This window comes from Tenrec ecaudatus, chromosome 6 (assembly GCF_050624435.1).
Source record: "Tenrec ecaudatus isolate mTenEca1 chromosome 6, mTenEca1.hap1, whole genome shotgun sequence".
Lineage (NCBI taxonomy): Eukaryota > Metazoa > Chordata > Mammalia > Afrosoricida > Tenrecidae > Tenrec > Tenrec ecaudatus.
In genome coordinates, this window is record NC_134535.1 from 66,892,526 (window position 1) to 66,907,494 (window position 14,969).

At 42.0% G+C, this 14,969-nt stretch overlaps 1 protein-coding gene across 1 annotated transcript in view; it reads left to right on the forward strand.

Annotated features, from left to right (window-relative positions):
- Nucleotides 1-10,932, forward strand: part of C6H12orf56 (chromosome 6 C12orf56 homolog) — a 91,833-nt gene extending 80,901 nt beyond the window's left edge. The window contains exons 10-13 of the mRNA XM_075553233.1: nucleotides 2,451-2,525; nucleotides 3,029-3,103; nucleotides 7,962-8,140; nucleotides 10,806-10,932. Of these exons, the coding sequence (XP_075409348.1) occupies nucleotides 2,451-2,525; nucleotides 3,029-3,103; nucleotides 7,962-8,140; nucleotides 10,806-10,932 (456 nt within the window). The remainder of the gene's footprint in view (nucleotides 1-2,450; nucleotides 2,526-3,028; nucleotides 3,104-7,961; nucleotides 8,141-10,805) is intronic.
- The last annotated feature ends 4,037 nt before the right edge of the window (nucleotides 10,933-14,969 follow it).

Sequence of the window (14,969 nt, forward strand, 5' to 3'; positions counted from 1 at the left end):
AAAGCCCAGTCTTTCTTCCTTGGAACTGTTGGTGGTTTTGAACTGCCGATCATGTGGATTGCAGCCCAACCTGTAACCACTACACCACCAAGGCTTCCTAGTATGATATGCAGTGGGGAATATATGGGGTGCAAAACCAACATAATATTTGCCCTCATTAGTTTATGGTCTGGTGGAAGAGATGATCATTAATCCAATACAGCCAGGAATGCATGCTTACAGCCTATATGGTCTGTGCATATGAGGTCTCTATGATAACACTCAGCAGTGAAGCGAGCGGACTGGAGGTAAGAGAGTACTGTGGAAGCCAAGCTCAGAGATGCCCGGCTGTTACAAGCTAGTGTAGTCATCCAAGGGAGAGATGAGAGGGCTATAAAAGGTCCCTGTGGGCCCCCAGATAAGACTAAGTGTCCTTTTTAGAGATTTCCTAACTTGTTGAGCTTTTCTTTCGTAGTCCTTGTTTCAATTTGTAACCACACATATGTTTGATTGTTTGGTGTCCGTCAAGTAGATTATGTTATTCTCTGTGGGCAGGACCATGTCTGGGTTTGCTCTCTGTTGTATCCAATGTCTGATATGTACGTGTTGAATGAACAAATGAAGAGAAGACAAAAGGGGATGACAGTTGTCAAGAGGATAGACTCCAGATATTTTTTGAAAGTTGGCTTGATGTAAAGATAAAGGATAGTGAAGATTTTCTGGCCTGGATGTCAGATAAGAATTTCAGGAAGAAGAGAAGATTCAATATCCAACTTGGCTTTGGATTTGTTAACATTGACCTGCCAATGGCGTTTTCATGGAAAACGTCTAATGGTGATAGAACAGAAATATCTGGGCCTCATGCTGATCTTTTGTAACTTGGGATGTTAGTGCTGCCATGAGCAGATAATAGAAAATCTAGCTCCAAGGCCTAATAGAATGGGTAGCTTCCAACTAGAGCTCTTCTTGGAAATGAAATCCCTTAGTGAGAATGTTTGGTCTGAAGCCTGCTCAAAACTAAGATGCATGTGCCATTTGGTCTGTAGGCTAGAAGACACCCTCACAATTGTTTGGAGGGTTCTTGAAAACAATAGCATGTCTCTAAATCATCCTACATGTACATGATGAAGAGGCAGTTGTGTGGACAGAACAAGGGAATAGTGCATGCTTTAAACTCGGGGACGTATGGGTCAGGGTTGTATGCTCTCACCAGAGGAGCTGGATTATATATAGTGTGGCATCAGGATTGGAGGAAGGCTTATGAACAACCTGCAGTCTGCATAGGACACAACCTTGCGCATTGCTGAAAGTCAGGCGGAATTGAAGCCCTTGCTGATGAAGACAAAAGATTGTATCCTTCAGCAAGGATCACAACCCAATGTAAGGAAGACCAAAATTCTCACAACTAGACCAATAGGTAACACCATGATAAATGGAGAAAAGGTTGGAGTTGTCAAGGATTTTGTCTTGCTTGGATCCAGTCAATTCTCTCATGGAAGCAGCAGTGAAGAGATCAAAAGATGGATTGCATTAGGTAAATCTAGTGCCCAAGACCTCTTTAGAATATTGAAGAGCAAGGATGCACTTTGAGGAACTAAAGTGCACCTGACTCAAGGCATGGTATTCTCCATTGCATCATAATGCGTGTGAAAGTTGGACACTGAATAAAGAACTTCATAGAAGAATTGATGCATTTGAAATGTGGTTGTGGAGATGAATATTGAAAGTACCATGGACAAATGGATCTATGTTGGAAGAAGTATGGTCAGAGTGCTCCTTAGAGACAAGTATGGCAAGACTTGGTCTTATATACTTTGGACATATTGTCAGGAGAGACCAGTCCTTAGAGAAAGACATCATGTTTGGTTAAGGGGAGGGGTGGCGAAAAAGAGGCAGGTCCTCGAGGAGATGGATTGACTCAATGGCTGCATCAATGGGCTCAGGCACAGGACCGCTCGTGAGGGTGGCGCAGGACTGTGCTATGCTCTGTTCTGTTGTGCATACTGTTGTGATGGGTTGGAGCGGACTTGATGGCACTGAACAACAGCAAACCATCTTCGGGAAATAATTTTGGTTCAAGTGGGGGATAGTCTAATGACCCTCAAAAAATTCTAGGTGAGTAGAGTTCTTCCAACTCTCTCTGGAGAACCTATTTATACAGTATTTAAAAGAAATAGCATTGTTTATCTGATTAATTTAGCAAGTTGGGTATGCACTTTTTTGGTGTTTTAATTGTGTGAGCCATGGAATCTTCTTTCTCTGATCCACTTTCTTGGCCAACATTAAGCATGTAGCTTTTAAAATGAAAGTTTCTTGAGAATAACTGAACCAAATGTAACAGGAAGAATATGCACTCTAATTATATTTCTAGTTAATCAATTATATTTATAAGTACCTAAAGGGAACCAAGACAAGTGATCATTTTCTGGTACTGCCTCTGAGACTGCATTGATTATTTTTTAAAATTCTAGTTACAGAAACTTATCCAGGAATATACAGATACAGCTACAGCACTTTTATATGAGATACTTCTTGTCTTTCAGCAGGTAAAATATATTTACTATTATACATTATATGATTAACACATATGATACATTCATATCATATGATTATATATGTGTAATAATATACCAAAATGTGTAAATTATAACTGGTCTCTCAAACTTATTAACTTACATGAGGCTGGCTTTACTCTTAGAATAAACATCAAGGTACTAATTTTTAAGTTTTGATTACTCAGAATAAAGCTGCTTTTGAGAATGAGCACCTATTGGTTAAGGAGCCCTGCCAGTGTAGTGGACCGCACACTGGGTCGCTAACCACAAAGTTGGCGGTTCAGCCCCATCAGTCACTGGTATGCAGGAAGAAGAGGCTTTCTGCTTCCATAAAGATTTACAGCTTTGGGAAATGAGAAGACCAGTTCTACTCTGTCCTATATGCTCCCTAAGAATGGGAAGTGACTAGATAGCAGTGAGTCTGTTTTGTTTACCCTCTTGAATATTACTTGAACTTCATAAATATAACTTGTTTATTTCCTTGAGTCTCTTAGGGAAATCTTGGATTGGGGTCAACAGAATTTGCTATTAGTTGGATGATGTCCTTTCTACAAAGTCGTCCTCCCATAGTAAGTATGTACGAGTAACAAAAAAAAACCACCGCAACATTCAAAGCTGATTAATCAGATGTTCTTGTGATCAACTAATAAAACAAATTTTCTCTATAAGATCTGACTTATAAAATAGAAGCAAAATGTAAACTGATAACCGAGAAATGTTTAAGGTACTGAAATGATCTTTATTTTATGAAAAATTCTAAACTGTATGTTGAGAACAGTATATTAAATGACTGGCTATAAAATAAAGTTAAACAATTAAAATGTAAGTTAAACAGATCTCCATTGGCAGGATGACTATATACCTTGGGATCATCTGTGAACTTCTATCTTGGCAGCTTTCATTCTATCACATACTATCATAATTCATCCTATCACCATCTCTCTCCTTGACACTGAATTCCCTGCGACATATGTTTATGAGAGCTAGCTAGGGCCAGAGGGTGCACTAATCAGTAGCACAACCAGTTGTCTTCTACAGAGATTGAGCTTGGCTCCATCAGCAGCACAGAAACCTTGATTACTCTCAGTCCTCCTTCAAAGAGTATCATAAGTTTATAGTCACAGCAACAGAAATGTGAGTTTTCTTATAGTGGGTGCAGACTTTCTCTAAAATGATGTTTGAAAATCTTGGGTCCCTGGTAGCCCTGCCAGGTATGAATTGGGTTGCTAGTCACAAGGTTGGCAGTTCAAGCCCACTAGCTACTCTATAGAAGAAAGATGAAGCTGTCTGTTCCTGTAAAGATTTTTAGCTTCAAAAGCCTTATAAAGGGTGGCTGTGAGTTGGAATCAACTCGATGACACTGCTGTTTATTAGGGGTGGGGGCAGGTGGGGGTGGGGAATGGAGTTAGAACTGTTAAGCAAAACAATGATGCTGTGGGTCACACACTGAACCGCTAACCACAAGATCAGCAGTTCACACCTACCAGCCAGTCCGAGGGGGAAAGAGGAGACTTCCTCCTTCAGTAAAGATTTACAGTCTTGGAAACCCACCAGGGGGCTTCCATAGGTTGTTGCGAGCAGTTGGGATTAGCTCCATAACAGTGAGCTTTGTTTGGAGGGTGGTTCAAGGGGCTCTGGAGGCACTTAACCCCTCAGCCCCTTCTCAGGAAAAGACCCCAGTGGTCTGCTCCAGGGAAGATGAGAACCTAGGCTGGCTTTCCCCTGTTGGTGGGTACACCAGACAGGGCAGCCTGCCCGGGAAGCACACTGACACTCGGTATATATACCCCAAGGGAAGAAGGAGCCCAATATTATGTTCCTAATTAGACACTTTTTATATAGTTTCTGTCCACACTTTGCTGACCCAGGCCCCAAACTATGAACAGTTGGGATTTTAGACTCTTCCCTTTAAAGGTGCATTACCCCTTCATAGGTCACACCAGAAGGATCTGATTTGAAGACCCTACTTAGTCAACTGGATTTTGTTGAAACTCCTCTGCAGCAGATTTAAGGATCTGAAATACTGCCTTAGACTTAGGCCCAAACTCCCTAGTATGAGAAGAAGAAGACTATCCCAAGGTTATAGACTTGGTGGTCTTTGGACTTTGACTCAGATCTCTTCCTTTGAGGATGCACAGTGTGGTGACCCAGGACTAACATATATTCATCAGTCACATGCTCTTTGCTTTTTTAATAAGGAGGCCTGGTAGCGTAGTTAGCATTGGGTTGCTAACCACATGCATGGTCAGCAGTTTGAAGCAACCAAGAGCTCCTTGGGGGAGAGACAAGACTTTCTACTCCCATAAAGAGTTGCAGTTTCAGCCCCCACGCGTGCATTTTTATCCTGTGCTTCGGGTCACTATGAGTCAGCATTGACCCAATGTCAGTGAGTTTGGCTTTTGGTTGTCTTTTATATGTGTTTGTCTAACAGGCATGACTCTGCCTTTGGGAATGAGAGTTACTGAAAGTTTTGCCCTACCCCCAACCCTCACTGTTTGTGTACTTAAGCTTTTAATGTAGACAAGCCAACAGTTCATGTACTTCGATAAAAAAAAAGGCCTAGACATGTACAATTTCTTTTTCTCAATAGTGTTAAATTCCATACTATTGGCTAAACTAAGGCTATTATCAATATAATTACCTTATGCCCTATGGAGATGATGTATAATGTTCTCCAATAAAATGATAATGACGTATCTCAAACGAACCAGGGATATATATAAACCGTAGATACAGGAATGAATTTTGGGCTGACACTTAATTCCAGTTCCAATCTAAGAACAATGTATGGCGCGGCCCTGCTGGCTGCTCGCCCTCTTGAAGAGATCTCTGAAGTATGGGTGCTATAGCAAAGTGTGGTCAAAATGATGCCCCTCCATCAGCAAGAATAGCCTCTGGGGTCTTACAGGATTGTCTTCAAAAAAGCAGCTAAGTGAGTTGTCAACTAAGTCTATGTGGAAAAGCACATCAGTCTGTGTGATCCAAGGATGGTAAATAAAAAATCCAAATCTGAAGGAAGGAATGGTTTCAGAGCTAAAATTGTGAACTCCTGGTTTGCAGAAGGTGATGGATGGCAGTGGAAACCCCAGATCCATTTGCAGGGTCCACACTTGGATCACGCCTCCCGTGAATCCCCTCCTACCGAGTAGCCTTGTTATCAGAGTATTGTAGAGATGATTACAAAAGGTGTAGTTAGGTTAAAATGTAACTCCTTTTTTGATCTCCCTTTTGACTCATTTTAAACTTATTCCAGTTTTTAATATTTCTGCTTTCTTTTTGATTGAGGTTTTTCTGTTTTATTTTGCCATTGTTTCTGGAATTTTTTTAAATCTTGTATGTTTTTTTCTGTGTATGAAATCCAGGATAGGTAAGTCTATAGAGACAATAACCAAATTAATAGTTACCCAGGACATGGAAGGGAAAGTGGGGGGGGGGGATAGGCACTATCAGCAATCACTGCAAGAAAGAAGAGCATGTTCTAAAATTGATTGTGGTGATGATTTCATAACTCTTAATATGAGTGAATTTAACAATATATGAATCATATATCAATAAAAAAGATTACAGCCTAGAAACTCCCCAGAGCAGTTCTACTTTGTCCTATCTGTTTGACCCAAAGGACCCACAACAGCAACAATGGGGTTAATTCACCCAAAAATTGAGTTATGTACGATGTCATTCTGTGACAGATGTTTATCAGGATGAAGTCTGGCAGAAGACGGATTTGAAATCTCCAGGATCATTAACATGTTGAAAGCTTTAACTTTAACCTAATTTTAGAGAGTTTGGGTAGAAACAGGTCATGTGAGAGAATTTTGCAAGAAAAGAAACTAGAGATTATTAAGTGAACCTGCTTGTCAAGCTGATCTGATTATCTCAATTGGTTAGAACCAGGAGCTGAAGAAGTTAAGAACTTAACCCAATCCTAGTTAACAATGACCTGGTCCACTGCTCCAGATTCTCGAAACACAATCTGTGCTTGCCAACCATATGCCGGAGGGGAGGGGGGAAACACTTCAAACCAAATGTCCTACTTAAGAAGCCTCCTTTTTCTCCCTCAGAGCTACTGATGGCTTCAAGCGGTTGACCTCATGACGAACAAGCCCCAAACATAACCAACTCTGCCAACAGGTCTCCTTGTGGCATTATTGGGGCCTTCTCACACACATGAAAAAGCTGTCACCTAAAATGGAACTAAATCATAAAAAACGAAGACCAGTAGATTGCAGAAGTCATTCTGTTTTTTCCATTTTCAGATGACTAATGTACGCCATTTTTGGCCTACTGTCTAAATAGAACTACTGGTGCTCTTTCTGAGCTTCTGATGCTCTCCTTCCATTTTGGGAGCTGAACTTCTTTGAAAATCAGTGCTAGTTCTGATCCCCAACTGGTCGCTGTTCAGGTGCCCAGTAGCTCTGATGAGAACTAGTACAAGGGAGTTGGTGGAAGACAATGAGATCGCCGGTCTAGAATCTAGACTCTACATTTCATTGGGCGCTCTTACAGATATCATAACATTCCACAGTTCAATGCCATCAAGCGGTATTGTACAACTGCTACCACAATCAGTTTGAAAACATTTTCTTTCTTCTTGAACTCCTGGATATTGGTTTCCCTTTGTCCCCTCCCGACCCCCACCATACCCCCAGGAACCCTTATTGTTTTTTTTCTATAATAGCCCCCCCATATCTTACACAATCCAACATAACCATTCACATACAATTCTGTTGTTCAACCCCATTAAATGAGGTTATACAGTCATCAGTACTATCAGCTCCCCATTCCCCCCTCCTCTTCTCATACCCTCAGGGAATCGTTACTACTCTTACTGTTTCTGAAGGATTATCTATCTTGACTTTCATGTACTGAACCATCTTAAATATACAAATGAATATACACAAATCTAGCATGATTAACATAAACCATAATAGTAAGGGGAGGAAATAGTAAAGAATCAGAGGATAGTTATATGTTTCATCAGTGCTCTACTGCACCCTGGATTTATCATCCCTTCAGTGTGGCCCTTCTGTGAGGGACTATCCAATTATCTTACAGGTGGGTTTGGGGTCTCCACTACATCCATACCCCTTCACACCAATTTGCTAGTTTCTGAACTTCTGATACCTCCTGTTGATACCTCATGATCACACAGGCTGGTGTGCTTCTTCCATGTGGGTGTTGTTGCTTCGCTGCTAGATGACTGCTTGTTTAACTACAAGCCTTTAAGATGCCAGATGCAGTAGCTTTTAGTAACCAGGCCCTATCAACTTTCTTCACCACATTTGCTTATGCACCTATTTTGTCTTCCGCTGTCATGTCAGGCAAGTGTGGACTCTAGAGGGATAGTTTTATAGCTGTCTAGTTGAGGCTGAAAGAGGTGTCTTAAATGACATGGAGTGTTCACGTAGCTGCATGTTCCTTGTCTAGATTACTTTTGTGGCCAATATTGTGAAGCAAGTGGTGAAGGGGCTGTCAGCGTCATTTCAACTGCTAAGTCCATGCCAAGCAGTTCTGTTGTACCAGCAGTTTTACATCCTCAAGAGCTGCCTGCAGTACAGCACGTCTCTAGCTGAGTATATCAGGAATGACTACAGAGAAGAGTTCAGGTAAGAAAGCATTCCATGTCTAACCTGCTTCAAAACACCACATATTTTCTGATTTTCATGCAAAATTACCAAATAGTCCAATACTTGCAAGACTGAGTGATGGCGACAGATTCTTTTATTGTTTCTGATCTTTCACTTTGATCTGAGGAGGGCTAGGATCTTGGGGAACCTTGAGAATATTGCCATTTGAAGTGTGCTCCCAGCCAGAAAGATGAGTGAAACATTAGACTCACTTTGAAGAATTCTTCTTGCTCATTGTCCTTATTGAGGCCAGTACCTACAGAACTGAATGATTTTAACCTGCTGTAGCATCACTAGTGGGGACCATGGTGGTGTAGTGGTTATTCAATGGCTGTGATGTATAAGGTCGGCAGTTCTAAACCACCAGCTGCTCCTTGGAAGAAAACTTTCTACTCGCTTAAACAGTTACAGGTGTTTCAGAAGCCCACAGGGGCGTCACTATGAGTTGGCATCAACCCCATAGTAGTGAGTTTGGGTTGGTTTGTTTTTTGTTCATTGGGTCACTATGAAGGATCCCTGGTAGTGTAGTGAGTTACATTTGTGCTGCTTACCCCAGGGTCAGCAGTTTGAAACCATCAGCCACTCAGCAGTCGAAAGATAAGGCTTTCTCCTGTCCTAAAGAGTTACAGTCCACACAGGGACAGTTCTACTCAGTTGTGAATCAAGTCCTATGAGTCAGAATGGACTCGTTGGCAGTGAATGCAGGATCCTATGAATCAGCATTGACCAGATAGCAGTGAAGGGTGCATGGATGAGTAAATAAGAGAACAAATTCTACTGAAAGGGAGGATGAATTATGGAATGTGAATTCAACCGAGTCATTTGGAAAGAAACAATTGATAGAGGAGGAACAGTGATTAGTCTTTATTTCATTTGTTCCTCTCTTACTCTCATTAACAAGCAGAATAATAAAAAGCGAGCAAGCACTGGTTTCCTCACCCAGCCTGTTCTCCTGCACCTCCGGGGGTCCCGCTTCTCTTGATTGGCTGGAATAGCAAAGTGCAGTTGGGGCTACCATCCCGCATTGGCACCTGCTCAGGAAGGAAAACAGGAAGCCCTGGGGTGCAGTCCTTAAGCACTGGGCTGCTAGCCCAAAGGCCAGTCGTTGGCGCCCACTAGCCTCCAGCGGGGTGATGAAGTGGCCATCCGCTGCCATCAGGACGACAGCCTGGGAACCCCTATGGAGCAGCAGTACTCTGTCCTGAGTGTTGCTATGAGATGACATCTACTTGACCTCAATGGGTAAGGGGGAAAGGCATGTGTCTGATTTGAAAGGGGCATAGTCGGCATAGCTTGGATGCTGACAAACAAGGAAGTGGAGGCTGGTCTTTAAAAGCCGTGAGCCTGATTTGTAGATCCTGTTTTTCCTCTCTGTTGTTTTGTACCATAGAATTTTAGCATTTATTCCAGCTTCCGTAAAAGGCTTCTATTTGGTGCATTTCAAGATGGTCTTCATATCCAATCTTCCTCCCACGCCCTCGCTGCTTCTTTAGATCAAGTAAAGTTTAGGTTAAGTCTGCAATTCAGGGACTTTGGACCCCATTCCCAGTCTGGCATGGCCATCACCACTATCCAGTGTCGGGACATTTCATCAGGGGGACAAGGACATCCTGTGCTCATGAAGCAGTCACTGTTCACTCTCCTCCCTCAGCCTATAGTAATCATGGATTTCTTTTCTGTCTGTGTTGATTTACCTATCTTGACCACTTATATCTATCATAAATGAAACCATTTAATAGGTGGTCTTGTATGTCTGGCTTCTTTTACTTAGCATATTTCCAAAGTTCATCCATTTTGTAGCATATGTCACACAGCCCCTCTTTTTAAAAATTAGGTACGATGATGACATATTGTGAAAAGGTAACCAATGTCAACGAACAGTTTGTATAAAAATGGATTAAATAGCTTATGCTCTGTTTAGTTTTTCTCTCCCTCTATTACTTATCTTACCAATTTATATTACCTGTGGGCATTTCATTTATGATCGTTTTAAACTAGGGCTCTTCAAATTGCTGTGCATTTGGATCACCTGAGAAAGTACTGATACTGATACCTGAGTCTCCTGAGTAGAAATTCTGTTTCTGTTTGTTGAGGTGGGGCCTGGCCATTGTTGAGGTGGGGCCTGGGCATTGATATGCCTTACAAGCACTACATGATTCTAAAGTGCATCCGGGGCTGAGGATTGCTAGAGATCTTCTCTTTCTCTCTCTGCCTTTGACCTTTCCTGGAAGCTTTTGGAGGCCACGAGGATGAGCCCTAGCCCTTCCCACCTGACTTGCTGTACTGGCTACCACAGCTTGAGCCTTTCACTTCAACTCCCTAACGTACGTGCCTAAGGAACTGAATAGAGGAAGCTTCAGGCTGCACTGGGGAAATTCCTCACTTCCTATTAATGCTCTGATGGCATATATTATTAATGATATTTACTTCCTTTGCTGAAGTCAAGTGCTTCAGTGAGCTGAAAGGTACCATTGGCAGAGATTTTCCAGGTCACAAGTGGGGGAGGTCTAGAGAGGCTGGCAGAGTCTTGTGACTTAGGCTCCTACACCTAGCCTAAAACCCGATTCCTGTGAGCATATTGATGTGACCAGTGTGAAAATTCTTGTTTTTTAAAAGCTATTTTGTTTCTTCTTATGATTTGCAGGTACTTTATTCACGTGCCAGCCTTGGACAAAAGGCTACCGTTGTGTTACCCTATCACCCAACCCATTACTCAACTTATTCACGAAGTCCTGAACTTGGTTGAGCAGAAACAATATCTAACATGTTAAAAAATATATACAAAATGTTAGACAGGAGTCACTATAGGAGAACTAGATTTTTTAAAATTATATAAATAACTGCTAATATCTGGTTCCCCTCAAATCCTATAAGCAAAGATTTCATTTGAATGTTCCACCATTACCTCTCTAGCAGGTCTTCAGACTTATCTGTCACAAACAAAACAGTCTACAGTGTCAAAGACTAGTGTTTGTGCAGAAAGAGGAAAAAGTCTAAAGATGTAAAATCTACAAAGGAAACCGAAGCTCGTGGACAGCAAATGGAGAAAATGTAATCTGACAAATCCTGTTGGTGCAATCATGATGAATGGTGTGAAGATACTGAGGCATCCAAAGAGAAATTATTGTGTTTGTGTGTGTATCTGTGTGTGTGGGGTGTGTGTGTGTGTGTGTGTGTACTATAGTGATCATTAGATGCTGAGCAATATGATGATACTTTTTTGATCCACCTGTAAAAATCATGGAAGATATGAAGAAGATCACTGGCCTTGCTAAAAGGAATATGCAATTCTTATTTAACCTGGGTAGGGACCCTAGGTGGGAGCCCTGGTGATGTAGTGGTTACGTGTTATACTGCAATCTGCAAGGTCAGCTGTTCAAAACCACCAGCCTCTCTATGGGAGAAAGATACTCTTTTCTACTCTCTTAAAGAGCTGTAGTCTCATAAAAGCACAGGAGTAGTCTTGTCTTCTAGAATCACTATGAGTCAGAATCGACTCGGTGACAGTGAGTGTGGTTTGAGAGCTGCTTGGACTTACATCAGCAAAATTAAATGCACTCTGCCACCCACCTCTGTTTCTGAGCAGCCCTATACAATCTTTGTGAACTTGCTCAGGAATAGCTATGGTTCTTTCAGGGTCATAAAAAGGGGCATTGCGTATCTTTTGTCATTCTCTGAACCACCAGCATTTACTGTACTGCTCTGGTGATTATTTGCCAATGCTTTTTAGAGTTGCCCCCGAGCACTTAAGTGCACGTTTTTTTAAAAATGTATTTTGTTGAGAAAAGGAATAAAACTAATGAAGTTATAATGGATTGAAGGAAAAACGAGAGCTTAAAGGTTAAAGTTAAGTGCTTTCCTAGCTTTTAATTTCTAAGAAATGGGGAATTTCTAGTATTACTGAAGGAGTGTGTTATTTATAAATGTGAATAAATAAGTTTAAATGTTTTTGAAAGGGCATTTAAAGTGTGTGCACTGTAATTTCTGGCAATAACTAATTTCAGTCCAACAAATATTTCGCTTTGATATCACTGTGAGCTTTTGAATTGGGATTTCTAAAAACCTAAGAACTGGACCATTCAACAGAGCCATGCCAATTTACCACCTGGGGAAGAATCGGAGAAAATTCACCATGCAAAAAAAGAGCTCCCAAGGCAACTTTGGCTGTGCTGTGCAGTGGAGGAAGAATGAAACTCACTCAGGACATCCTAATTCTGGTTCTAGTTGAACCATTAATCAGCAGTTTGACTTTCAGCAAGTGAGATCCCCTTGCTATGCCCCATCCGCCATGTGAAAGACACGTGCCACTGCTTCACCCTCCCATGGGGTCGTCCATTCCCCTGCTATCCTGGATCAAGGAATGATTTCAAATAATCCTGCCTTCTGTGGACCAAGGTTTTCTCAATTCAAGCTATCACCACATCACCCCACAAGTGCCAGAGTGTCCTCACCTGCCCCCCATCAAGGAGTTTGTGTCTCCTCTGCTTGCTTCTGTGGGGGGAGAAGGGAGCAGAATGGTATGTATGAGTGACCCGTCGGGGAGGGGTAATGCACATGTATTGGTCCAGCAGAACTATGGAAAGATTCTTGGAACACAGGCAAGCGCCACTTCAGACTTCGCAGCAGCGCTCAGGCTGTGGGTCAAGGGCAGAGCAAGCTCTGGAGGAGACCTGGCTCTGACTGCCCCGCTGGGCGGAGAGGGAAAGCCGACACTCGGGCTTGGAAGGGTTATTGAACCACAGCTCTTCTTTGCTTCTGTACATGTTGGGCACTGTCGTCAAAGCCAAGAAAATTACGAAAAAGACCATCTTTATGCGTCATTAGGCACATTTGATTGTTTCAATATTGATCCTGGTCACAGAAGAATAGTTATTTTTCAGGAAATGTACTTGTGGGAAAATTTGAATATAAAGAGCCCTTAAGTTCTTAAGAATACAAAGGATCACCAAAAAGGAAAATACACAAAGCCAGTTTTCTGGTCAGGTTCAAGATTCTAGACTCTTAGAACACTTTTATAATACAGTGAGTGAGCTGCTAGCCACCACCCAGTTCAGAGTTTACAGTGGCAGGTAAACCCACCTAAACCCATTGCCCTGGCGCCATCTTGACTCGTGGTGACTGCCTGGTCAAAGTTGGACAACTACAACCTACGGCATTATATTTTCTTTTTCTGACTTTAAAGCTGCTTGTTTCATATATAATGTATTTACAGAATAATGAAGTTCAGCTCATAAATATGGAAGAGAGAAGCTGGATATTTCCTGAAAGGGCAAATTTGCTGAAATGTTCTGTTTTAGTGCTCCCTTCCCCGTCCTGTCTTGATTATTTACTCCCCAAATCCCCCTTCCCTCCCTGTCACCCATCCCCACCTCTATATTCCCTCCTCTCCTCCTCGGATCAGTCATTCTCTTTATGCATCCACTCCTCCTGTGCCTCACAGCTGGGAGACCCAACAGAAAACAATAAATGCTTCCTAGTGTTAACCCACGGTCTCACTCCCCTCTGCTCAGGCTGGTCAGGTGGACTTGGATTTGGCTCTCGGGAGGAAGCAGGCAGCCATTCTTCCCATCCTATCTGATCACAAGTCTCCCGTGTCTGTTCACGTGTGTCTTTTGGATCTGACACTTTTCTCGTTAGAGAGAAGGCAGCATGATGACTCCCGGGCTGGAGAGCTGGATAGTGTAACTTTGTGGAGAAGAGTCCAGATGCTGTGCCTGAATCCTGCCTGTCTTTACAACCTCTTTCAGGTCCTCAGTGTCATCAAGTATCAGGTAATAAAAAGCCTACCTAAAGGGTTATTGTATTCATTAAGTTACATATAAGCATCCAATTCTTTGCCTAATAGAATTAGAATGAACCATGTCATCTTTAAGTCCAGAATGGACTATTTCAGCAAGTTCATATGATTCAACCAAACAGAAACCACTTAGTAAATGGTACTTACCTTCACGGAAACCTGAACTTGAAGTATATGTCACATATTCTAATTTCCCATACATTATGATACTTCATTATAGCATGGCTTATTCCTGTACATACTTTCATAAAGCCTAAGTCAAATAATGTAATTTAATCATAAATTGTTGGATGGGCATATCAAACTTAAATGCATTGGAGTGGAATTTTCTTGACCAGTCTTCTCCTAAGTAAACAGTACTCCATTCATGAAGCCGCTCAGAATAGAAACCTGGGAGACCTCTGTGTCTTTTCTCCCCGTTTCCATGTACAATCCATCAGCAGTCCTCATTCCTAACCTTCCATGCTGCTATTCTAGTCCAAACTCCCCTCGCCTATAGCCTTAGACTCACCCGCTTTCGCCCTTGACACCCATAATCAGTCATCTAAGATTAAATGGATCGGTCTTTTCCACAGGCCATCAATAATGCAAGTGTTCAACATTTACCATTTCCCGGGATTAAACCCAATTACCCGGCATTAAACCCAGAGCCTTTACCAGGCTCTTAAGGCTCTGTGTGACCTGGCTCCTACTGCCTCTGTGACCTCATCCCAAATCACCTTCCTCCTCACTAACCAGTTCCCAGACACACTGGCCTTTATGGGATTTGGTGGGAGGAAATAGGTCCTGAAAGTCGGCATTAGCGAAAGCTCTTACCCCACATCTTCAACTATCATTTTTCCCCAGTCGTTTTATTGGCACATAATTTACATATCCTACAATTCAATAGTTCAATAGTTCAGTCATATCAAGGAGAATTGTACAATCATCACCAATTTTAGAGCATTACATCCATCCCCCCCGCCCCCTCGTGGTTAAATCGGCTTTCAAATGAGTGGGGCCATCACAGTC